At 39.6% G+C, this 27,041-nt stretch overlaps 4 protein-coding genes across 4 annotated transcripts; 3 read left to right on the forward strand and 1 right to left on the reverse strand.

Annotated features, from left to right (window-relative positions):
* Positions 1-674: 674 nt before the first annotated feature.
* On the reverse strand, positions 675-4,226 carry hddc2 (HD domain containing 2). The gene is made up of 6 exons (XM_042390428.1): positions 3,954-4,226; positions 3,166-3,287; positions 2,815-2,917; positions 2,589-2,657; positions 2,265-2,403; positions 675-2,070 (listed from the first exon to the last, which is right to left on the reverse strand). Exons 1-6 carry the CDS (start codon positions 4,122-4,124, stop codon positions 1,919-1,921), a joined length of 756 nt encoding a protein of 251 aa, XP_042246362.1. The 5' UTR covers positions 4,125-4,226; the 3' UTR covers positions 675-1,918.
* Positions 4,227-4,321: 95 nt separating this feature from the next.
* Positions 4,322-6,331, forward strand: cenpw (centromere protein W). The gene is made up of 3 exons (XM_042390429.1): positions 4,322-4,505; positions 4,591-4,704; positions 6,021-6,331. Exons 1-3 carry the CDS (start codon positions 4,419-4,421, stop codon positions 6,045-6,047), a joined length of 228 nt encoding a protein of 75 aa, XP_042246363.1. The 5' UTR covers positions 4,322-4,418; the 3' UTR covers positions 6,048-6,331.
* A 4,428-nt stretch (positions 6,332-10,759) lies between these two features.
* Positions 10,760-13,349, forward strand: LOC121882735 (R-spondin-3-like). Its single transcript, XM_042391178.1, has 5 exons — positions 10,760-10,819; positions 11,229-11,420; positions 11,735-11,875; positions 12,200-12,346; positions 12,471-13,349. The coding sequence occupies exons 1-5, from the start codon at positions 10,771-10,773 to the stop codon at positions 12,665-12,667; spliced, it is 726 nt and encodes a 241-aa protein (XP_042247112.1). The 5' UTR covers positions 10,760-10,770; the 3' UTR covers positions 12,668-13,349.
* A 792-nt stretch (positions 13,350-14,141) lies between these two features.
* LOC121882408 (E3 ubiquitin-protein ligase rnf146-like) lies at positions 14,142-16,781 on the forward strand. The gene is made up of 2 exons (XM_042390659.1): positions 14,142-14,364; positions 14,990-16,781. The coding sequence occupies exons 1-2, from the start codon at positions 14,357-14,359 to the stop codon at positions 16,080-16,082; spliced, it is 1,101 nt and encodes a 366-aa protein (XP_042246593.1). The 5' UTR covers positions 14,142-14,356; the 3' UTR covers positions 16,083-16,781.
* The last annotated feature ends 10,260 nt before the right edge of the window (positions 16,782-27,041 follow it).

Consider the following 27,041-nt stretch of genomic DNA (forward strand, 5'->3'; position numbering starts at 1 on the left):
AGTGGTATACTGTAGCTGTGTTTTCAGATTTGAACCTAAAAAGCTCCAGATGTAAAAGAAAGTTTTACCTGCTGAGTCACAAGGTACAAAATCTGATGCTATGTAACTGATACGCAGCATATAACGTTAATATAACAGCATCACACTGTAGCTGTAGCATTACTGTAATCCCATCTTTCACTGTAATGCAACCCTGAAATCCAATACATATTCTTACTTACTTGTGCTGTGGCTAACTCTTCCTGCTGATGTTACGAAAGAGTTGGTGCCGCAAAAGATTAAAAATCTGATTATATAAAAACATCCTTTTTCACATTTGAACTACGCTCTTTCTGGCCACTGCATAACTTTGCCATCAAAGTAACTTTCTGCTTTCAATATACTGTATAATCTGTTTTCTGTTTCATTTTTCTCACATTGTCTTTCATGTGTTAAATATGTTTTTCTTTGCTGTGGTTTGAGAAGATGCCCGGATTATCTCATGTTTAATTCAGTCTGTCTATGAAGTGTATTTATTTAAATTCATGTCAACTTTCAAGTACTGAAACACGTCTTTTGAAGCAAGAAATTGTTTGTCAGGTCTCAAATAACTGAGGTTATAAATGTTCATTAACTGGAAAATTAATCACAGTACAGAATATATTTTACATTTTTACATTCTGTTCAAAAAAAAAAACTTTTAACAAAAGCTTTTATTAAAACTCTAAAACAAAACATTCAAATAAAACAACATTGTGTTTAACTTATTCATCTGTATTCATACAGTTAATCACACAGCATTATAAATACCTGTTTATGGCTGATGTGTCAATATTAAAGATTGTTTTAAACTAAAGCCAATTTCACAAGTGACTGTTTTTACAATACAATGCTGAAAACTGACTGAACTTCAAGTCAAACTGGTACATAAACAACAACACAAACAGTAACGCATGTAATGTGCAACTGAAATTCTATGCAACATATTAAAATGACCATAGTGAAAATAACTTCCACATCTGATAACTAGTTTCTCATTTGTCAGCAACACTGTGAATCCTTTGCTATGATGAATAAAAACATACAGAAGAAAAACTGTATATTACTAACATGTTTTGAATTGCATGCATCAGAAAATGCATTAACACTGTTTTGGAAGCGGAGTCACGCTGCTACAGCAGAGTCTGATGGTGCAGCGGCATCATGTAATGTAATAACTGCCAGCTTATATACATAATTACTTGTCAAAATGTAATAAAATGTCAGAAACACACAGTTCAGCCTGCTGATGTAAAGAAAATGTTGACATGATTTATAGTTTCCCTCTTAATTAAACTGTTGTTCCAACTGCACATGTAGATAAACCAACCACCATATAACTCTGAAGAATAAAAGGAATTGAATTGTTTACTGTATGTTGCTTTCAATGTTAGATAATGTTGTTTAATCAATTAAAAATAAGACTAATGCACAATAGTTGCCACTTAATGTGATAATTTCAGAACATACCTAAAAAAATATGTAGCTTTATTATATTTTCAACCCATTTATAGAGACATTTAATTCTATTTTGACATGTTATTGCATTTGTACATTACCTGGCAGTTTTTGCACTAGTAGTTGTCACAATGTTTTGATTATAGATACTGATACTGTGCTTTCCTGGACAGTATGCATTACATTAAACAGTGTAGTCAATCTGCAAAGTCCTCTGTTACAGCTGAACCAAACGCTGACATTAGACAGACACACTGAGGTAAAACAGGAAAGACAATGGGTCCAAATAGCTGCAAATGCCTCACAAATTAGAGTCATGAACTCACAAATTTTGAGGTTTTCCATGTTCTATTTCATCCCTGCACATGTGATGCGATTGTGCGTCCTTTATACACGCATTGTGTGTTTCAGTCCACTGAGGAGGTGTTTGTGTGTGTTACAGTCAAGAAGTGTGTGAAGTCGTGTGTGGCTGTGAGGATACTCCACCAGCCGCCTGCGAGTTCCCAGAATCCTTTGTTCCATCAGTCATGCGACATCCCCTCTCTTTGTTCAAAGAGCCAACAAGCTGGAGCACATCTGGATGGTGGAAACGACCTGAGAGGACACAAAAATGACGATTAAAACCAGCACAACTGAAGGCAACGTGCCTCCAACTCCAAGTGATAATGTAACTGAATTAAAGATAAAACTGTTTCAAGACTTTTTGATTTCTTCCAGTGAAGAAGAAGAAGAAGAGAGGCAGATATGAAATGAAGAAGAGGAGAAACAGTTAGAGATTGGAGGATTACCGTTGGTGGAGTCAAAGAACTCCTGCAGTCGTCCTGGCGTTCCCTCCAGCTCTTCATACTCATGAGCCTGCAGGATCATCTCCAGAAGGTCAAACTGTTTCACCAGCCGGGCCTCTGGACTGCTCTGCGTTTCATATTCCTGCAAGTTACATACAATTAAAAACACACACCTGGAATGCAAAGTCAAAGTGGCAGAATATATAAATATTTGTTTACATAGTTAAATCAGTTGGAATAGAAGAATTCTACAGCGCCCTTTGGCATCCGATATGCAGAACACAGACAAGACAACACAAATACATTTAAGATCAGACACAATTATACCTCCCACAGTCCATAAATCTCCTGTTTGAGTCCATCTGGCAGAAGACCTGCAAGATGTTTCATTGCTTCCTGAAGGAAAAAAAAAAAGAGTTTTAAGTATAAAAGCAAAAAAAAAATGTTGCTATAAGTTTGTAATTAGCAGTTACGGATCACAACATCAATCTGTATTTTTAAGATATCACATAGACAGGTAGATAAGTGTAGATGAAATCTGAGTGTGGCTTGCCTCTTCTCGCCGGTGTTTCTCTGCTTTGCTGATGTTGTCTGACGGAGCAATATCTCCCACAATGCACTCTGCCATGTCGTGGACCAGAGCCAGCTTAATACACCTAAAGAACAGTTGAACAAACAAGACCACAGAAAACCAGTGTTTGTTTGTTTTTTTCAAGCATAATCAAGTTAGTGACTGACATTTGGCACCTCTGCTGTGATCACTTTGCTTTATGCTGCATTAGAATATTGTAGAAATCTGACAGGTTTTCTGCCTTTCAGAGTTAAAAGTAAATGGCTCTGTGGGGACAGTGTTTCCATTTGGAGATTGTAACATTGTTTCTGCTCGGTTGCGTGAATGTCTGACCTGTCCTTGTCCACTGTGGGGTCGGTGATGGTCAGAGACATCATGGCCATGCGGTACATGTGGTCGGACACGCTCTCTGGTTTCTGCACGTTCCTGTAAACCCAGCCTGTCCGTGGGACCCTCTGCGGGAAACATCAACAACAACACACAAATTATCTTCTGGCACAAGAGAGGAAGAGAAGGGGGAAGGTCTCATTTCTAAAATTTTTGGTCCATTAAAGAGAAAATCTGCTCTAAAATATAATTTAGTTATTCCATATTTTGTCATTCCACCAGAAAACAGTCTATACACTGATGAGCAGAAAAGAACTAAGTTCTGTGCATCTTTAGCATATGAATTAATTTAGCCGTGGTGTGAGCAGCAACTACTTTGTAATCAATCAATCAGTCATTTTAATAATTTTTCAAGCAAAAAAAGCCAAACATTTGCTTGGTTCAGTTTTTCTAATGTTGCTGTTTCACTCTGCTTTATATCATCCCTACTTTTACCTGAGCTCTGTGACTTTTCAACAAGAAATGTCAACAGTCACTTCAAACAGAGGCTCTGGGCCCCCTGACCTTTCGGGCCCCTGGACCTGTGACAGGTAGGCCGGTCCATGGGTGTCCTACAACCATTTTTCTGGATCCTACAAGGCTTTAATAGGCGAGCAAAACAACTTGAGGGAAGTTAGTCTCAGCCCAAACACACCTACATGCAGGAAATCATGTTGAAGCTTATTAATTGTTTTCATTTTTCAATAGAGACAAGATAACCTGATAAGTAGCCAGAGTTTGAGAAGAAGTCTTACTTTGAGCTGGCCGATAAATTTCATAAATTGCAGCATACTGCTCATGCCGGCTGTGCTCGCCATGGATGCAGCCATTACAGCCCGACGACCCGGACACAGAAAGACGGTGTTAGCTGATGTAGTCGTCCAATGCGGCCGCTTGGCGGCGATATAAACAACTGGAGAGCGCATTCTACATTTAAATCCTCTGTCTGGTTGGTGGATTTTTTCATTTGTGGTGTTTGCGATTAAAACTACTCGACAGTATTATATCCTGGCCCTGGACACGACATGACGTTTTTAATTATGTACTTAAGTATAAAAAATAACAAAAAACAACCTGTAACGCTAGATGGCGATAGCCCAATAAGCGACGACTTAACCTGCCCGGAAACACCCGAAGAAGAAGCAGTTGCACCGGAAGCAGGAGAAGCGGGAGATTGAAAAACATAAACATCATTTTTGGCCACACGAACATTTGTCGAAATGCTTGTTAAGGCACCAAAATTGAAGAGTACCATCAAATCGAAAACGAAAGGCAACGTTAACGTGAGGCCGGCGTCGGAGGCTATGGTAGATAGTCTTTTGTTTGTTTGTTTGTTGCTAACGTTGTTAGCTAGCTAACTGACATTAACCAACAGTCTCTATGTTTTCTCAGATTGAACTAGTGACGCTGCTGTTCCTCAACAGTCTGGCCGAGGAGGCGAAGGCCAAAGCTTTTGAAGAAAAATCTGCAACGATCAGAGCTCACCACGTCAAAGCAGTTTCCAAGGTTAGTTCAAGCAAAGCCCAAACTATTAGTCTCTAATAACACCGACATTAAAGATCCCCTCCAGACACCGTTCAATATGTGTATAAAATACTCTGCTTCAATAATAATTTGTGTCTGATATGGTTTTTTTCCATACAAAAAAGTTAAATTATGTCGTTAAAATCCTTAATATGACATCTCCTTCTCCCTCATTAAAAATCCAGAATATATGCAAATATTTTTCATTTCAAAAGTTGAAATGCTGGACACATATGGGATTAAATTTGTGTCATAATAAATGAACAAAATCTCCCAGGAATCCAACCAAAAAAAAAGTTAAATTGAAAGTGAAGTCAAGTTTCCACATCACACTTGTGTAAGTTCAATACAGGACTACATTTGCTCCAAACTAGTTGTGATGTCACAAATCCTGTTCATAGACCCACCGCTTAAAATCGGATTTTCAATGAAAACTGAGAAACTTTCCAATTTCAGCAGATAGATGTGAAAACATTCCTCTGGTGTCAAACTCTGCACATACATCATTCTGCAAAGTGAACCTCAAACATTCAACTGTAGGGACAAAAAGAAAAACATATTTTTGAGTAGAGGGGGATTTAAACTTTGATCAGCTCTTAAATGGCAACACATGCAAACAAACTACTGTTTGGCGATTTCCGTTCTGTTGCAAATTAACATAATTATTATTCAAAGTAGAGTGTTTTTATACATCCTAAAAATAAGGGCTTGCCCTTTCTCTGTAAGCTGACAAAAATCTCTGTATTAAAGACATTGGTAATCGGTAAAGTTCTCACATCCTAATTGAAGTCTGAATTTGTGTTCGACATAAGGCAGGTGCATTGTTTTAACCTTTATTTATTCAGGGAAGTTTCACTGAGAGGAAGCCTATCTTTTACAGGAACACCCTGATCACATTCACACAGTTACACACATTCACACCTGGAGGCTGTCCAGTACAACCACAGTCTGACCTGCTGACCACTGAGCACTGGAACAGTTGGGGTTAAGGGCCTCAAGGGCAGCTCAGTAACCTAACTTCTCCAATCTTTACTGCTCCCAGTGAAAAGGTTAATTAATTAACCCTGAAAAACAAAACACAAAAATGTCAAAATCAAATGCTGTTTGCTGGAGGTGATAAATAAAATCATCAATCATTAACCAAACATCAGAGGACTGAAACACTGACGGTTATTATTATAGACATTAATACTAGTAATTGTATCTAGTATTGGAGTCGATAACTACTGATTGATAAGGATTATATTTCCTTCACTGAAAATACGTAGACTTACAGAGGTTGTTTTCTTTCTTTATAGAAATTGCTGAAAAAAGCTAGAGGATGAAAACCATGGAGTGTCATCGTTGTATTTATGATCATCTTTCTGAACGTGGTTGGACGGCAGCAGCTGTATTGCTCTTCTGACTTTTTTTTGTGTTTTATTCTATTCTTTGTGCAAGCAAATTTCCTCCTATCTGTTTTCCTGTCTTAAAACGTTTGATGTATTTTATTTTAATTTGTATTTTATGAATTTCTTGTAAATCTAATTTCCAACTCATGATATCAAATTTAGGCTTTTTTATGTCTGTTTTGTCATTTTCAGTCCAATTAAAAGATTGATGGCTTTTCCTTCTGTATAAGTTTATTTCAAGGAAGCGCTCTAAAATAGTCGTCCAAATACTCCGTCAGTGTGTCTGTGTAGCTCCTGTTGGTCTTGTATTTGTTGGTCTATTTGTGATTCAGTATCATAGATAAATAATACACACAGTTCTAATTTAGAAATTGCAGAAGCACTACTTGAATAATACAACCTAAATATTTTAACATTGCCACCTGATACTGATAGGACATAAATAATAAATAATGTGGGCTGTTTTTGTTCATTATTCTTTTGATATGGATCAGACAATATCATATAATCAGAATTTGTTTTGGACAGCAGATGTTTGGCTGTCTTTTTCAAGACCTGTGAATAAAAGTAACATATGAAGCATTGAATTCCCTTCCTGTAAGGCCTTAAATAGCTTGAATAATTGTTTTGACTGCTGCAGACGGTAACATTACTGTCGGGAGATATTTTACATCTACAAATTGCGGGTGACACTCATGCCCCAGTGGTTTTTGCAGCAGGAAGCAGTTTCATCCTTTTTTTTTTTTTTTTTTTGGTAGTTTCAGTCAGTCAGTGAAACACTGTCACTACTGTTTGCCACAGTAGCTTGGAAGCTCTTAATGAGCAAATAATAAAATAATTTTAACAAAAACTTGAGTATTTTGTAGTTTACTAGCCCATCCATCAATTTGCTGCCTCTATCTGCGTGCAGGTGAAATTCATTGATATTATTGTATACAGCTGGGGAAAAAAATGTGATATAAAAGTCAATAGATTCATGTACTGAAGGAGTAATTATATAGGCCTTGGAGTTCCTACAGATTTTCTGTATTCTTTGAAAAAGATTAAACTGCAATTTGATGTTATAAAGGTCTTAAAAATCTTACATCTTATTCTGTGAAAACTGCACAAACACTGCTTAACTGCTGACCACATTAGGTGTAATGTTCACCTTCAAAAATCTGTAGTTCCCAGACTGAGTTGTACAGCAGAAGGTAGACACTATCAAACATGAAAATTTACCAGCAATATTCCAAATGAGAGCAGAATAATTTGCAACATTTAATGCAGGATTGTCTCTAAATATGTTGAATGTATTAAAAGCTTTGATCCTCAAAGTCTCTTGAGCTCCTGTCTGGCTCTTCTATCATCCATCATGATCTGTGTTTTAAGCTGCACGCTTCACGGCCTCTTTACCGAGCATGGGCTCAGCCTCCTCTCGAATTCCTTGCCACATAGATTATCCGTGTGCTGAGATGCTAACCTTCTCATCCTTTATCACTACAGGGTCCTTCACAGAAAGACATTTCTTCTTAGCCGGGTATACCTGTGGTCAAATCTGTAATGTTAAATTGCTCAGTCGTACTAAATTATTGAAAACAATGTTATGTGTCTGCTCCACCAGAACCTTGAGGATGCTTAAAGTTAAACTGGACCATTTTGAGCTGTTTAATACCATCAATCCAAGTGTCTTGGTGTCAAAAGTACTGACCTTTATTGCAAAGGTGCTAAAGGTACAACCTCAGCTTGTATTTGATGTTATGATGGTTTACATGAACATGAATACAAGGCACATGTCCATATGGTTTACATTGGTCCCTGACTTTGCGGTTTATTATTCATTGGGTTGTCTCGCTCCTTCGCCTGCTCCATCTTTATCCTTTTACTTTCTCCCTTGTTCTTCCTGGCAGTCCAGACATTCCACGGCCTCCACTGGTTATTTTCTTCTTTCTAGGCTTGTGAAGCCCCACCCTTGTGAACTTTGAACCCCTAACACCCCCCTTATTCTCTCTCTCAGGAGCCTCTCTGTCCTCTCCTTGATTCATGTATTCTCAAGATGGAGGGTATTATCATTGACAACACATCTGCGTACGTTTTCTATTATAAAACAAACTCTTATCACTTTGTTGTCTTTGCTTGCTCCCAAGTTTCCAGCTGGCATTTACTCCTTGTTAGTGACAAGAGAGTTAAACCTCTTTGTACTCTCTTTTCGGTGCTTTGCAGGCACAATCTAATCTATAAATCTTCTGCATGCATTGATGGATGATATCCCTCTGCAGCAGCTGGCCGCACATCCACAGGCTCCACAGAAGTGTTATTTTATCATCCTCCTCTCTAGGTTTGCTCTTGTTCTTGAGGGATTTGCTAAACAAACTCTTCTTTCTCTATCAAAATAAAGAAGTAGCCTCGGCCTTTGCGTGCGTTGCCTGTTCGGTGTGTGTGTGTTTGTGTGTTCGTGTGTGAGCACCTGTTGACAATTTAAGCCAGCGTCTGGCAGTGTCTTTTAGCTCTCTCACAGATAAATCAGCCCCAGTGTAAAATCCCGCTGCAAATCTCCTGCTGAGTCACTTTTTTTTCAGAAATCAGTCAAGAAATCAGAGAGCACGGCAGTACGTTTTGGCAGATATGTTATTATGATGACTGTTCTGTCTTAATAAAGAGCACATGGTTTCAAGTGTGTCACCGGTTTCTGTTCATGTCTTTGCTATGAGCAGGAATATTATTATTTTAGTTGAACAACAATATCCCAAGGCATTTAGAAATAAGCATCACCAAACTTGGCTTATTAGCAATTCTTGATTCTATTAGCAATTTTTGATTCTATTAGATTTGACAGGTCCTGAAAAGAATATGGACCGAGCAGAGATTCATGACATGAAGAGAGAAAGCAATTCCAGGAAAAGCCTGTTGCATGAAGGGGAACACCGGAGAGTTCAAATCTGTTTTGGAGAAGTGGATCAAGAACCACAGAGTTCCCAAAACAGGCGATAATACACACGGGGATGCCAAACAATAAATCCTCTGGAGGACCGCAGTTTTCATCACCTTCCAGTGTTTTTGTGGGAATCGCAGATGCTTTCTGACACCTCCAGCACTCAGTTTTTTGTTTTCTCATTGGGAGGTAGTCAAATCATCCTGTATTTTTGGGTTTTCATTTCCTGAATCCATCCTTAATGGGAAACACGCAGTGCCCGATGACGTCTAAAGCTGATCTAAATATAAAAAGTGTGGGCACATGGGAATTGCAGTTTTTTCCTGCAGTGAATGTTGTTGTTTTTTTTTTTTTTTAAATTCCTATTTATTCCATTATAGTGACGCAATCCGGTCTGTGTGAGGAGACTTTGAAAAGCTGGTGTTAATTTTGTGATGATATGCTTCAAAAAACATATTCATGTCCCTCTATTTTAAATGGAACCAAATGAGGGGATATTTTGTTTTCACAGTCACACACCCGCCCCTTTGCCAGCAGGTTTGCCAATGATTTAAAGATGTGACTCAAGATTTAAAGATGCCACACTCACCTACAAACATGCGATGAACCACCTGTTGTCGGACAAGATTGAAAGTTTACATCTTGGAGTCTTGCATGGTAATACTTTGGACAGTCATTTGAAAATAAATGTATTTGACAAAATAATGTTTTCTTACCAATCTTATCTTATGATGTCTGTATTATATTGTGCTATATCTGTTTAAAAGGATTTAACAGAATTGTAAAAAAAAAAAAAAAAAAAAAATTTAAAGACCCCCCTATAAGCCCAATCCAGACCTGTTATAAGTCATATAGAAATACTCTGACTTGAATAGTAATTTTTGTCTTTTTTTCCACAAAAAATTCAATAACCTTGTTAGAAATTCTTAAATCTACTCCTATGAATATGCCAATATTTTTCATTTCAAATGTTTTTTTGCATATCAGACCATGTCTGGCTTCTAAACTAATTGCGATGATACAAAATCATGCTCATATGTACAAGTGTTAAAGCTCAGAGAAACATTTCCCTCTCAGCAGATTAATGTGAAACCAGGCTTCTAATGTCAAACTGTGCACACACAAGGTCAAACATCCAAATGAACAGTTAGCAAAACATACTTTTTGAGCGGAGGGGAACTTTAATAAAGCATGGAGAACTTTACTAACAGAATATGTGTCAGATGAGGACAAAAGTTTACTTTCAGTATAGAAAGTACTGTGTTATTATTCACGTTCTGTGTGCTGCTGCTGATGTGATGATGGCTCAGGAGGAGGGTCGAGAAACACGGGAGAGGAAGGGTGGGGGGAGAGTATGAGAGTGTGCGAGGGGAAACAGGGACAAACCCACAGCAGCTTACCCAAACTTTACATTTGATCTGGGTTGCTGCTATCATATGATGGTTCCTCTTCTGTTTGCATTTTTTATGGGGTTCTGTGAGTGATCTCATGGACTACACATGGGATTTTTTCCCTCAAGAAAACCATTCAGCCAGACTCTGCACTCGACTGCTGTCTTGCCCTGACTGTTTTATCTACATGGGTCCATTTGAATTAATTTTGTAGAGCAATTCAGAGACTTTTTTAAAAAAAAAATTTAAGATGAGATATGGGATGTGATGCAAGGTGTCTTTGCTGACTGGATCAATGCCGTACTAAAGGTGAAGGAAAATGCGGATAGCATCATTACTTTGGATTCTGCACTTTATGAATCTCACAAAGGCTCAAGATAACGCAAAGATTCTGCGATATAGACGTAAGTATTCATGCATGACTTGTCGTTCCCATCTCTTCAATAGTATTATTAGATAAAGCTCCTGTGATATGTGACTTATCTTTCCCAATTTGTCTGGTAGAAAATAGAAAACAGTAGACAGACACTACATATGGAGGCAATAAGTGTGTGCTTTCAGGGAACATTGTGGTCATAGATTTCCGTTGGTTTCACCCACTTGCACACTACAAATGTGAAAGCGTGGCTTTGTCTGTTGGCTCTGTTGTCATAAAACAAAGCAGTTAAGTATTTTATTCTATTTCATTTGCACGAACACAGAAAGATTAGGAAACCCACTCACTGTTATTGGATTCAGACATCACCAGTTAAACCATCCCCTCCGTGTGCACATACGCACTTTTTTTTTAAATGTACCTCTAACTCACGGCAGGTAGCTCCTCAGTGAGCAGACTCTGCCAGACAGGTTGTGCGACCTGCTCGACCCTGAATGGCTGTCTGTCCTGTAAACCTCGCCTCTTCTTCCACCTGGAGATGGATGGGATGAGGCAGAGGGGTACCTGTCTGTCAACGTGCCCCCGGGGTCACTATGGCACCCGCTCGCCACAAATCAACACCTGCACCAGTAGGTACCGAAGAACATGTGTAAGAGTGATGGAGTGACGATGTAATGTATTTTGAGAAAGCATAAGTGAGATTAGACTAAATTGAATATGTTTGATTTCATAGAACCAACACTTAGATTGATAGGTGGCTTTACTGCTATATTATGTTTACAGTAGATGAACAACTCTGGTTCAAAGCCCTCTATAATGTTTTAAATACCCAAAAATGAAAATACTACAAAGTGAAAGTCAATGTTAAGAGAAGGAAACACACACATATTTTGGTGTCTCAGTCACTCTGCACTGACAAAGGTTAATTCCCATTGGCCCGCAGAGTGCAAGGAGGACTGCGCGTCCTGCTTCAGTGAAACTTTCTGCACACGCTGTCATCCAGGCCACTTCCTGTTCCGGGGCAAATGTGAAAACAGCTGTCCAAAGGGGCTGACGGCAAACACAGCAATGCGGGAATGCACAGGTGAGACTCTGCTCTTCATTATAGCAAAAATATTCACAAAGGGCCTTGCCAGGAAAAATATTTAGCCACTAAGCTCTAACAAAACACTCTGGCAGCATCGGAATTCAGTGGAAAAAACGAAAAATCCTCTTGAAGTGAGAAAATATTTTTCCACACAAGAACTTGAGGTTTCTGTGGTTATTTTCGCTTCATTTTTGTAATGTGTGTCATTTTTGGCTATGTTCATTGTTCCATTAAGAAGAAATACAATACAATGAAATGAGCTTTTCCATGATGTCAGGAAACTGCAGCACATTGTAATATGTTTGTGTCCCTCTGTCTCAGACTGCCCTGTAGGCTGTGAGCTGTGTGAGAGGAGGAACATGTGTATGAGGTGTAGAGCAGACCTGTACTTCCTCGATGGCGAGTGCCACCTCACCTGCCCGAGCGGATTTGAGCCAGATGTACAGCTTATGCAGTGCATCCCCCAAGGTAAAAGATATCTCAGTAACGCCCCCCATACATTTTGAAATATCACACACACACCACCACAAATAACATTAATGCATTCAAGTCTCAGCATGTGTCACACTGTCGCTTTTTTCTCATTTCATAGTGCACTGTGAGGTAGGGGAATGGACAGAGTGGGGTCCATGTGTTCGGAAACGCGGCACGCGGGCCCACAGGAAGGGAAAGGAGACACGTACCCGACAAGTCCTGCGCTCCCCAACTAATATCGGTGACCCCTGCCCTCACGTGTCAGAGACCAGGAAGTGTGTCATCAAAAAGAGACTGAGACGAAATAAGCTGTAATAAATTCAAAGGGAGATCCTTCTGAAATATTTGCTGAAATCTTTGACACAATCACATTTTACATTAGGTGGAAACTAAAAAAATGTGGATTATTCTTGTAAATTGTAAAAATGTAAAAGTAAAACTGTATTCATCTCAAATAAAACTGATTTTTATATGCATTCCAGCAGAAGTTAATAGAAAGGATGGATGAATATGATCAAAATCCATTATAACTTTTTTTTTTCTTCCAAGAAATTCAACATCTTTGCACCACCTTTGGACTCATCTGGATCTATTATATGAACAGTGCTTATACTGAATTGATGCCACTGGTGGCCAGCCATGGTAAAATTAGATTTTGGTTTTACGGACTGATGGCCTGAGATGACTGTAGTTGAGTGTATGCCTTTTGGCATTTTTGTGAAGACTCCTGAGTGACTGTCTTCTTACTTGTAATACATTTCATTAAGATGTATATAATGTTTATCAAAACATTGCCCCTCTAAGGACAGAAAACAGCTGTACTCACATGTGACAGTAGGAAAATCCCAAGACTAAATGAATTGTATTAGTTTCTTTGGTTTCTGGGTCCTCGTATTGTGCCTTCTGGCTTGCTGTCACGTGGCTTGAAGGACGCTTGAATAGAACAGAGCCATCACTAATGGTATTAGTAAGATGTGAATTTGTTACTAGGACCAGTGAAAATATCTGCTGTGAAAAAAGGCCCATATGGAATTGTAAGCTCTAATTTAGGCCTATACCTCTGAACATACTGTAGGCTACTGATTACCAAATTTGAATACAATAAAAACAATTGTAATAATTCCGTAATACTACATTTTCTTGTATTGCTTCAATCAAAAAAAAAAAGTATATATATATATATGTGTATATGTATGTATATATGTATGTGTGTATATATATATATATATATATATATGTGTGTGTGTGTGTGTGTGTGTGTGTGTGTGTGTGTGTGTGTATATATATATATATATATATATATATATGATATATATAACAATTGTACAACTATGTATTGAATTTACCATTCATTATTTGTATGTGTGGATATTTTATGACTGAATGAATGAATGAAATAATGATTTAAACTATTATACCAAAACAAAAATGTCCACTGGGAAAAGAGGAAGGTCAGTAATACTCAGAAACTCTGCCCTATTTGTAAATGGGTGAAACTTGCGTCTTTTTTCTCGACTGCTCATTGTGCTCTTAGCTGATTCATGAATGCGTCGTCCTGAATACACATTACGCCAATTTTTATTCCCTAGGATAGCGAAGTCATGACCTGTCCTACTCTGCCTCTGATTGGCTAGTACTCATCGCCTGCGTTGGTCAGGTTGGTTAGGTTTAGGCATGAGGAGTGCGATTGGTTTGGGGTTAAGCCAATCAGAGGCAGAGGAGAATGGGTCATAACCTCGCCGTCCTAGGAAAAAAAAAAAAAATATTGCACACGGTACGGGCTGTGCGCGGCTACAGTAGATCTACAGAACACGTAGATTGACGTTGCAAACGACGTGAGACCGATCCAGGTGCAGTGAAGTCAGTTGGGCTTGTCTAGAGCTGTCCTCTAACAGCAACAACAGTCATTACTTGGCGCACACTAACTTTACAACTAAACATAAATGTGGCCATATAAATATCTTCATCTGCGCTTCTGCTAAGGACGCTTCTAGAGGCATCCCAATGTTCAGGTGAGTAGCCTGTATGAATAGAGAAGTTATTAAGGAAGCATAGTGACAGCTAACATGCTAACTACATATGCTAAAACAGCTGTCAAGTTGACGTTAGCCTAACGTTAGCTGGGGAGATGTTTGGCTTGCCCTAAACTTAGCGTATGTGCTTTTTTTAATAGTATTACTTCACATTGAACAGACAAGCCGCTGACATTATTGCAATGAATGTAGTTTAGCTTTGTTAATGCAGTGCCATTAGCAAATTAGTAAGTTAGCTAACGTTAGCTTAGTAGTAGCTAGTTGGGTGGATGCTCTGTCAGTCAGCAGAAAGGGACTTTTGATAACATTAAAATATAACGTTAACTCTTAACAATGAACTCTTATATCACACTCTTCAGCTTGCCAGACTAGCGTTATTTGGAAAGTTCATTTAATTGAGGTAACCTCTATTTGCAACGCCACAACTCATGCTCTGTGTGTATGAGGGCGTTTCCAAAAACTGTCAACAGCGCTGCGCATGTCAAGTGGGACTGGCACCAAATCGCATGTCTGTATTATTATGATCACTGAATCAGTTTGCAACTGTGCAATACAGCATTGTCCTGCCAGGTCTGCCGTGACAGTGCTGTGTTTCTCTCTGTAGCATGGCAGGCTGTGGAGAAGTGGACTGTTCAGTGAGTGACCCAGCTCCCTCCAAGCTGATAGAGGAAACAGAAGATAACTGTTGTACAGCTGGTTCCAGCTCCACTTCCACCCCAGAGTGTGCCATCTGCCTGCAGAGCTGCGTCCACCCTGTACGCCTCCCTTGCTGCCATGTCTTCTGTTTCCTGTGTGTGAAAGGCGCCTCCTGGCACAGCAAGCGCTGCGCTCTCTGCCGGCAGGAGGTCCCAGAGGACTTCCTGGAGAGGCCAGTTCTCCTCTCACCTGAAGAACTGAAAGCAGCAGCTGCAGGGGTGAGCCGAGGTGGAGTGGCGGGGAGTGGTTCCCGTGGGGACTATGCATGGTACTATGAGGGGCGCAACGGCTGGTGGCAGTATGATGAGAGGACCACGCGGGAGCTGGAGGAGGCCTTTGCCAAGGGCAGGAAAAACATAGAGATGCTGATTGCAGGATTTCTATATGTGGCCGATCTGGAGAACATGGTGCAATATCGACGAAATGAGCATGGCCGCAGGCGCAAGATAAAGAGGGATATTGTAGATATCCCTAAGAAGGGAGTGGCAGGACTGAGGTTAGACCCTGAACCTGCACCCATCCCTGCTTTACCAGTACCAGTCACCCCAGCAGCAACAGAACGTGTCAGTTCAGCTGACGGATCAGACACTGCAGGCCAATCGCAGCCTACGACCTTCGGGATTTTGGCGTCTCTCCCCCCTGTTAGACCTCCAACACTCCTGGGCCGCCATCTCACCAGTCCTCCATCGTCCTCACCCTCAACCCTGGAGGAGTCTCTCTCCCAGCTTATAATCAGCCAGCCGGAGGGAGGAGAGGTGGAAGGAGACGATGAGCTTCATAACCAGACGTATGAGTACACATCTGGCAGCAGTGAGAGTGAGGAGGAGAGGCAAGAGTTGGAAAGAGAGAGAGCAGGATCGATGCCATGGCGAAGACATAGGCAAAGACAGCTAAGAGAGACCCAGCCGGCCAGAATGCCTCCAAGGGGCGGGCCGTCCAGCTCTGCACTCAGTCTCCGCTCACGTAGCCCCGATGGACAGTGCACTGTGACAGAAGTGTGACCGTGACGGACAGCGGTTCTGTTCTTTTACAGATGACAGATCTTAAACTCTTGTCAGTTCAGCAAAAAAGTGTGAAAGTAGGTATGCATCTTTAAAGGTCCCATGAAATGAAAAAAAAAGTGTTGTTATTTGTGTCACTGGGTGTTCTCCTCCCCCCCATTTATCATATCCAAAATATGATGTGATTTCACCCATTTTTATCACAAAAGTCAAACCTTAATTTTATGGGGGATCTTGCCAACCTTCCATCCTCCACAACATGCAAGTAACTAGTATTAGTGACAGTAAAACAGGTTATAATTTCCACTACTAATATATAAACTTAACACCTGGTTAAAATGTGTCCCTTGTTGTCCTCCACTTGCATGTAGGTAAAAAAAACCCAACTTTGTGTCTTTTGTGGAAACACTTGAAACCATAAGCAAAAGTTAAAATCTTGAAGCCATTTCAAGGGACCTTTAACAAGCCTTTCATTAAAAACTTTAAAAGCTAGTTTTAGCCAGCAATATATGTGGAAATGGTATGCATCACTCTCAGCAACAGGTTATGTAGTAACACATAACAATCAGTCCTGTTTCCAGGCCTAAAAAAATGTGACCAACTGTGGCAACTTCTTGAGCAATGTCATCCAAAAACTACCATCTGTCACCGCCTGTACACCAGTTTATGACAGTGCAATACAACCTCAGTGAAATTACATCTCATTGTTTTCCAATCTTTATTTTGTAAGTTTCTTTTACTCTTCGCAAGTGATTGTGTGAAAATCAAGCTAAAATGTAGCACCTCATGTACCAGTTACAGTACAGAGGGTAAAAAATGCTTCCTTTTTCATGCTTTGCTGATTACGGTTTTTTGAAGTTAAGAAGTTTAATCGAGACCTAATTAATAACTATTTAGACTGGAGTTTGTGTGTGTGTGTGTGTGTGTGTGTGTGTATATATATGTGTTTAAGCATATGAGTGGGAGAGAGTATATTCCCTCTGCTTTAGTGTGGAAGTCTTGTTTTAATAACGATGTGTGTTTGTGTTGTTGCAAGTGGTGTTGGGTGTTGAAAAGCTACTGGCAGAACCACTGGAAAGTATCAGGCTATATGTAGAGAGGCACATTTGGATTTCTATTTCTCGTCATAGTACTTTTGATAGAAGATACTATCAAAGCACTGGCATCGACATGTACTTGGACGAACTTTAGCTGTCCTTCCACACTCTGTACTCTTTTTTTTTTTTTTTTTTTCTTTCACCATTTCACTCCAGCTGCTATTATTTCAACTGTTTTGTCTTTTCATTGTTGGTGTCTTATCTGAATTACCTAAAACAAACTGTCTGTGTGATGTAGCGCCAGTGGTGTTTTGTCAAGTTATTAAAAGTGTTTGTCTATAATTTAAAATCACATGTTGGCTGATTTATGTTTTTTTTTTTAATGAAGGAATACAAAGTGGAATATATGACAGAATTAATGGAACGTGTGGCGCTGATCCACAGGCCTGTTTGCAATATGTGTCCTGATTTTAGTGCAGTGTACCTTAAAAACTCCACATGATGGAGCTGTTGCCAAAATTAAGTGGACCTTTCCCACCCCCCCACCTGTTGTCTGAGACCCCCTCACAGGCTCCAGTGGTTGAAAACCTGCCAATGATCCAGCAAGGCTATTATGGCTCTTGGCTGTAGATGTTTTCCCAGTGTACACAGTGCTTAACAAGAGATTCTTCAGCTTTAATTAAGGCAGAAGAATATATTTGTTCCCTTGTGTTCATTTAAATACTTATCTGCTATTTCTGCTGCTATTTTATTTCTAGATGTTTCAACACAAAAAGAAAAATGTGATTAGAGCACTAAAATTGTAGAACGTGGTATAAAACACCTAAAAGTCTTTGCATTTTGAGAAATGATAAGAAATAATTGAAAGTCTGAAGGGTGAGTGACTTGAATGCCATTTTCACCATTTTCTGCCAATTGTATCGACTAAGCGGTTAATTAATTAATCAAAATAAAAAGCAACTGATTATTCGATCATTTGATGAACAGAAATAATTGTTAGTTGCAGTCCTAATCGACAACCTGTGTGGTCATACCTGGTTTACTTTACCTGCAAGTGTTTGAGGGAGACAGAAATACATTCTTTATTTGTTTGCCATTTTTAAAGGGACTAAGCTCTTTTTGCAAAATATCTTAGAATATGTTATTATAATAGTAGCTTTGATGTTCAAGTTCTTCCTTTTGCAATTGCTGAGGGGCTTGATAGAAATGTTTTGAGTGTAGGTGTATAGAAAGCCAGAAACTATGGCTCAGAGCTGATGTCCAGTAAATGTGTATAGTAACCAGTTTATCCTCTTTCAACCAAAGCTATATCATCTTTTCTTAATCGTCTCTCTGCATACAGCACAACAGTGGTCATATTTACAGCCTTGTGATTTTGGTCTCGTCTCATATTGCTGAAAAGGAACTGTGTGATACTTGCTACAGTTACAGGACTAGTCCAGACTAAAGTGTATGCTCTTAAATGCACAGGTTTATGGGAAGATGAGACAACGCCAAAAGCAAGACCACTGCCACCAATACAGCTGACGTGCAGCATTTGCTATCTGAAGCAAACCACAGGCTCAGTGTGTGGAGTCGGACTGTGACTTGAATTAGAATCACGGTTTAATGAGCCAAGCTCTGGTGTCTTTTGAGGGCCTCCATAGAACTGAGTACAATGGCGACGGTGGCAAAATGTTGATTGGCAAAGGATACTTCTCTGCTTTTGAATACTTTTGGGGATAATTTACATCTGCAGCCCATATTTATCCCTCTCCATATATCATCACAGCCATCATTACTACATATTTGAATTCATGTCCTCGTAACATCACGTCCTTGTAACATCTTGCACTTCTTAAGAAAACACAAATTCATTTACAGTCCTCTTTGTGATATATACTGTACATTGTGACTTTGATAATTAGCAAATGAGTGGGATTAGATTAAAAAGATATATTATTGAAATGCACACACTAGCATATAAAGCCACCTAAGTTTAATAGTTGGTCAGACAAGTTTAACCCATATGATAACAAACAAATATTCCACATCTGGGGAGCATCTGCTACTTGTAACCACCATAATTCATAAGCAATGGACACATTCATATCTCACCCTGTAAATTGCCTTAGTGTGACTGATATGTCAGCCCACATGGTCATGTTGACAGGGATGTTTTATAACTAACTGCTTTTGGAAATTGATTTATTTGGTGCTCTGGTAACACTTTACTTAAAGTCCCCCTATTTAGCATTTATAAGCAGTATTCAAACATTTAATAAATGGTTTATAATACTCTACAATATAGTTGTAAGCAGATATAAGTGTTTATTAATGTATTTGTCAACAACTGTAACTCATGACTGACAACATATTATAATTGCTGTCAAAAACTGTACATTAATAGACACTTAAAAACGTCCTTATACCTGCTTATAATTACATTATAGTGAGTTATAATCTATTTATTAATCGTCTTTGGCTTATAAATGCTAAATAGGGGTATTTTAAGTAACGTATTGCCATTACACTTTGGATAAAGAAAGATTTTTGAGACAAATTTCCAATCTGTTTTCAGCACTAATCCAATTCACTTTGCAAATTAACTCTCATTCAACTTTATTGCAGCTCAGAACCACCAAATTGAATGCAAAAATTGGGATATACATTAGACAAAGATTTAAAAAAAAACTTATAGACCATGCTTATAGCTGACAAAAGGCTGGGGATTGGTAATCAGCATGACATGACCAAACATTAACAGTGCAAATTGCACTTAAAATAGTACTTGCATGATGTATACTGACACATCAGTAATGTGCCCTATATTTTTTAGGGCATCAACTTTACTGGCAAGCTGTTTGACACTGACAGTCAGATTTATATGTCATGGAAAAAGAGACTGCATTTAGATTGGACATGTATGGATGAGCGTTTGGTGGAGGACATGTCGGGATGTGAGACGTGGTGCCAATGTGAAGGACACCAACAGAGGAAGGGGAGCTACATGATGAAGGAACGATGACACGGTTTCTGAGTTAAATGGAGTGAGTGTGTCTTTGCGTGCATGATAAGAGGTCATAGACCGAACACAGACAGACAGACAGGAGACAACAGCACTATATGTTTTCAGACACATAGCTGCCCTTTAACTGCCTCATGTATACTATCATATCCTGGTCAAATGCCTTCTGTAGCCTCCCTCTTCACACTACAGAAAATACACACCCTGTCTCCAATCCCTCCACAAATAGTTCCGTCATACCCACATCTCTCGCCACCCCGAGGCCCACAGTAGAGCATTGTTGTTGTGGGGATTATTTATGACCTTGTTTTTGTTGAGCAAGGTCGAAGGTTGTTTCTATTAAGCGTATGTGCTCTTTAAAAAACTGTAGAAAAAAAAGAATTTGCATGCTACTTGATAGCTATTTTCACTTATCTAACATATTCTGCATACAGTATTTGTGTAAATATAATGGTGCAGTTGCTGTTTTGTTATAAAAACATTCAGTATTTGGATTCAGTCCTGCAGCTGTGCATGTTGCGTTTATACATTTATGCATGTCATGAGTATTTCTAATCACAGATTCACAGACAGGGTATCTCACCCCTTCAGGAGCCAGGAATGACCTCACTCCTACTGTAACCATCAACAGCCTAACACCATTAGAGCCTATCAAGTGACACGCCTCGCTAAGCCTGGCGCTACTAAACCATTTATAACAACGACGCGTCACGTCATTACTATGATGGCTTCTGAAATCATAAAGTTTATATTCTGAGTATTTGCCGTTTCTAAATACACTACAGTCTACTTCTGGTTTGTATTCTGTTATTGGTGCCATCTAACGAGGATTGTGTCAGGTAAAGTGCAGAAAATCGAAAAGTGGCCATTATTATATTATATTATTATACTCTAGAGTTAGAAGTTTAAAGTATTCTTTTATGCATGGATAATACCGGCTGGCCTGTCAGTGTCAGATGATTCTTGAGTTGCACATTTGAGCTGTAAACACCATTTTCCACTAAATTAACTGTCTTGTGTTGAGATGGGGCAATGAACTGAAATCAAAGGGTAGCTATGAATGGATACACCTTCTAACTTACAATGCTTAGGATATAATGGGAGAATAATAAGTGCCAAGAAAACATTTCCAACACAATCACACAAATACTGTTCAAGCCTGTAATGTTCAGACAGGGCAGGATTGATGCTGTTTATGCCAAACTGCAATGCATATAATTATTAGCCTCTGCTGTCATACAGTTAATTATAGCTACAGCAGTGATCAGGCATGGGCTGGGGCCCTCCCTTGTGTTTTCTTCTCACTGTTTTCTCAAATGAGAGGAGGTTACAGATCATTGTGGATGCATTCATTTAACAAACCAACCAGCATGTTTCTGTTCCCTTTCTCTTCCTGAGAGCAGTTTTATTTTCTCATATTAGTTGCCTCTACCTCTTTTTTTTGAATGCAGTTTACATTATCTTTGCCACTGTTTTCATGAGAAAAAGGAGCAGTGGTGCCATAAAACAGTCGACATGATGGGGATTCTAACTAACATTAGTAATGCTCTTTGGGGATGTGTTGTCACTGACAATGGTAAAAGAAGTTAAACAATATAAATAAACAACATTTGTTTATACTATATTACTATAATACTACTATATTATATTCTGTATATATCAATATCATTTAGAGGCCTTAGATGGTGGCCCTTAGCAGTTTATTGCATATTGGTCAAGTCCATAAAATTGTTTGTAATTGAACAGTTTGATATTTTGGGAAGTACACTTATTTGCTCTCTTGCTGAGAGTTAGATAAGAAGATCGATACTTCTCTCATGTCTGTACACTAAATTTGATGCTAGAGCCAGCAGGCAATTAGCTTAGCTTAGCATAAAGATTGGAAACAGAGGGAAACAGCTATCCTGGCTCGGTCCAAAGTTTTAAAAAAAAGCCTACCAGCCTATCTAAAGCTTACTAATTAACACATTGTATCTCTTGTGTTCATTCCTTATAAAAAAAGCTTTGTTAAAATGGCAAGTTGTTGTTTTACAGTGAGTTACGTAGTGTACCAATGTCTTAGCACAGTGCAATGACCTCTTAAGTCTCCACTGGGTGCCTGGCAAGAGTGTAAAGGCCACTGGGAGCACCAGGAAGTTTCAGGACAGGACTATGAAGACTCTAAGGTTTATAGATGCTGGTAGGTAGATTGTGTTACCTTTGGACAGAAACAGGCTGTCTCCTTGTCCACTGCATTAGTTTTAGCTAGGCGTACCTAATAAACTGTCAACTAAGTAGAACAAGTAGATGTGTAATGGACTGCATCTATGTTAAGTGGGCTTTAAGTAATTCCAATGTTATTATCATGCTCATTGTCACCTTGAATCATCATAGTGAAAACAACAAACGCCCTTCAGTGGGACACATCACCACCAGATATTTTTCATTTGTCAATGACCCACACCTGCTCCAAAAGAGTTTCTGCGTATTAGTGAGGGAGAGGTGTGACAGTTGCACCTTCATCGTTAGCCTTGAGTCTCATTCCAGCCTGTCAGTCCCTTGTGCAGAATAAAGACGCTCAAGAAATATCTGTGTGTTGTTCCCAGCTTCAATTCACCTCATCTCTCTCGCTCTTGTCCATCATTGTCATTTATCAATGATATGATACAGCACCATCATGAGGTCAAAATTCCACTCTGTTCAATACTTTGGTTTATGACCAGTTACCTGCAAAGCTAATGTTATTCCCGTCAAACTCAGCTGTATTTTGTGTTTAGTGGTAATCAGCAAATCTTATCATGCTAACATGCTAAACCAAGCTGGCCAACATGGTAAACGTTATACCCACTAAACATCAGCATATTACTGTCATTTTAATTTTTGATTTTTGTGTTTGGAAGTTGAGAGTCCCTTGGTACAATACCCATAAACTTGAACTTCCTTGTGAGTGTGGTGAAGTTAGCATTTAGCACAAAGCACTGCTGTGCGTAAGTATAGCCTCATAAAGCTGCTTGTGTGGCTTCAATTCACTTATTCCCCTGTGCTCTCTCTCTCTGTGTATGTGTGTGTGAGTGTGTGTGTGTGTGTGTGAGGCAGACACTGCTTAGGCGACGAGCCAGGTAGGCGCTCCCGGCTGACCGCTCCACTGAATCCAAATTAAAATTGGTCATTTGTCACACGATAAATAGACCACTATAGTCACCTCTGCCGGGCAACACCAGCTAATCCCACGAGAGCACCCTGCTCTTGTTTTGAAAGGCGAGCCTCATGGGTTGTCTTTCAAAGGGGAGATATTTGGGCCCCATTCTATTTTAATGGAGAGGTCTGAGATTCTCAAGAACCCTTTAGGGTCCTCCTGACTGTCCTTGATGGTCCCACCTCTTGTACTGCTGCACTCATCATCCGGCATTTGAGATGGCCGCTTCAATGGATGGACGTAGACACACTGACAGTTCGGACAAGTGGATGAAGACAGAGTGAGCTGGATCGTGACACTAGCTCCAGTCCAACAGATGGGACGTTTTGTACTTTGTAGATTAAGTGGGTGAAAAATGGAAGTGTAGAGTGGTGGGATTTAAAAGTACGCCAATGGTCTAACAGGGTTGACCCCAAAATTCATAATTTAAGCAGTCAGCACTCCCAGTAGATGAACAAGAGCTTAGACATCCATGTTGTGCATGTTAGTGATACAGGTGTTCAAAAGGAGTGGGCTCAGCAACAACTGCAACCTTCTTTAAATCTGTAGTATTATTTAATACCTTAAATCTGTGAGATACAAAGATAGAGCACTCCACGTGTTAGTTTCTGTAGTACTCTAAATGGTTCTATGATGTCAGGTCTGTATAAAAGTTGTGTCCTAAGCCTCTGAATGTGCGCTCAACATGAAAAGATCAGCAAAAACAGGTGTCTATCTTCTCTCCATGTTTATGAAACCATGCGCTCACATGTCCGGTGCAGGTGGATGCCAACGTGAGGGACTTCCTTTAAAAGAGAACAAAAATGCAAACACCGTAGAACTGGAAAGTATACTAACATGCATGTTGTTTGAAACATGCAAACGTCTGAGGACTTTTAAAAGGAGAAACCCTCCATATAATGCAAAGTGAGGGTCTTTACAACCCTGTAAAACAGCTGTAAAACAGCTCAGTTTCGGGTCGTCTGGTCCCCTTTATGTTTAACCTCTGGAACAGGGTGGTCCTGTCACTCCGTTCACATTTTTGAGAGACACACACACACATACAAGTGGCAGTTAACTATCTATTTTAAGTCTGTGGCAGTAGCAACTGACACATGCTGAGGATTTCAGTGTAGACCCCCAAGTCCAGCTCCAATGAATGAGAGGCTCATCAAGACAGAGATGAGGCACGGGGGCCAGAGGTCACAGGACAGGGGACAGGTGTATGTGGGCAAGAAGAGGCAGGAAGCAGCATGAGATTCACACGTGCCTCAGACAACCAAGTAGACATTATGTCAGCCACTAGAGGCTTATTCAGACAGATGTAACACTCATAATCACGCATGTATAGAAGATACTGTATATCAAGCCTTGTTTACATGAATAGAGGCTCTGCAGTCTGCCTAGCAACTAGTGTAGACAGCCTGTCTCTATCAGTGAACTTTGAATGCTCATAACTAAATAAACCTGGCTTGCATGTCTCAAATGCTCTTATGGCATACATGACAAAAAATCAGGACAGTTTTTCACCACTTGTATTTCATAAAAGCATAAAACACATCACCTACTGGAATAAAACAATACTATTTCCACATAACATTATAAAGTAGCATGCTCTTTCATGCCATTTCATCACAGTGATGAATGCTTGAAGGTTTATATGATATCAAAAATGATGCTAAATGTTATGTTGATTTTTGAAAAATTGCAATAAAAACCATACAGGTGGTTTCAATAATCTTATTTTATCCTGCTATCTTGAGAAGTCATTTTTCTTGTGATTAGGGGTTCATAATTTTTGTTATCTTGGGAAAGCAGAAGGCTACTCTCTTGAGATAACTGAGTAAGTATCACATTTTTGCAAGACAATGAATTCTGTTATCTAGAGATAAGATATTTTCATCATGTCAGCATGCACTGATGCTCTGGTCTTGGCTAATTCAAAAATAAGTGTCTTCTTTGAGTTAATAACATCAAAACTGATTCTAATGTTAGAAATGCATTCATGAAATGTAATAATTAAGTAAGAGATTGAAATGATATAACTAAGAACAAATAAATGAACATTTTATCGACAGTGTTGCAAACAGCAGTGTTACTTTTGGACTTAGCAGGGAAAGCACAGGCGCAACTAATCACACTTTCGATGGCTCAGTTGCCTTTTCTGTCACTATTTTATTAATTGCACCTGTTTTTTTTCCTGCTATAACATGTCAATATGTCTTTTGTGAAAAAGGCATATTCGTAACATTGATCCCTTAGTGTCTCTTAGCATACAGTACCTGTACTTTCATACAGCTATATACACACTATATATATATATATATGTATATACATTTTGCCCCCCTCATGTATAACAGAGGGAAGATTATATTTAAATGTTGAACATCACCCCTTTAGGTTCATGTCTTTGGTGGCATCACGGGACACAAATGCACATGGATGTCCTTGTATGTCTAGGCTGATCATGCATACACACACACGCTATAGTAACTCATTCATAAGGGCAGATCAGCACCCTTACACTGATCAAAGCTATGAGAACAGATGCTGCTGGTACCCAGATGTCATAAATAAGGCCCATACATACAGCAGTATGTATGGGCGGTGGGACATCTTCATGAATGTGTTTGTGCAGGACTGCTGTAGAGTGCGAGCACTGGTCCACAAAAGCATATGGTAAAAGTTGTGTAATTCAGCCAAGATACTCCTCTTCAGGGCTATGATGCAAAACTATATTTTGATAGGTGTTACCTTCTCAGCAGTCGGAGTGAGTGTGATAACTTGGCCTGCTGACGTCAGGGAAGCCATGGCTACACAGCTGTCTGTTCTTGTGTTCCCTTTCTTTCTCTCTCTGTCATGTGTCTGCCCTCATGAATAGCCTGTGCAGTGGAGAACATGCTGTGCCAAGCTCTGCCATGCTGTGTCTGTCTGCAAAGTCTGTCTTCAGTCAGGGAAGCAGGGAAAAAGAACGAAGGCTGAAGTAACAGGAGGAGAAAGAATGTATCTTTTTCTCACTTAATCCTGTGGATTTCCTGTTTAGCTGTTAGGTCATGCAGGCACTAGCTTGCCAAGAGTTAGCAGCAGGGGGCCTGATGAGGACACAGGAGAGATGGCCAACAGGATGTCTTGTTAAAATACCCTCATGCAGCCCAAGGAGGTGCCAACCTGTAACATGGGCTCTCATTTACACACAGATGCACAGACTGAGAGTAGTGACGTGCAAGAAGCAAGAGAGAGAAAAAGAGGATGTAATAGACAAGCAGGTAGGGGGAAAGTACTGTCTTGAAACCAGTTAAAGTTAAATGGGAGATATTTGGGCCCCATTCTATTTTGATGGAGAGGTCTGAGATTCTCAAGAACAATTAAATCAAATAAAAGTGTAACAAACAGATAGAGTTGATGGGAAGGTTTGTACTTCAAGGAGTGAGATCCATTCATTTGATGATACATATTTGATGTTTCATTGGGAGGCAGAAATGGGAGTAGGCAAGATAAAAGAAAGAAAGATAGGGAAACAGAGAGAAACCAACGCCCCCCCTCCCACTCTTTATTTATACCTCTAAAGACAGCAGGCTAAGATTTCTGGCACCAAAACACACGTCACGCTTGCTATTTCTGTCTGAGGTGCCACATAGCGCCGAGAGGTTGGGTGACATGGCTGAGGCATCATGGGGCCAAGGGACTTCCGTACACCCACCCAGCCCTTTACATGACATTTCACACTATGGATACCTTTGTGCATTTGTGTGACTGTGTGG

Source organism: Thunnus maccoyii, chromosome 17 (assembly GCF_910596095.1).
Source record: "Thunnus maccoyii chromosome 17, fThuMac1.1, whole genome shotgun sequence".
NCBI lineage: Eukaryota > Metazoa > Chordata > Actinopteri > Scombriformes > Scombridae > Thunnus > Thunnus maccoyii.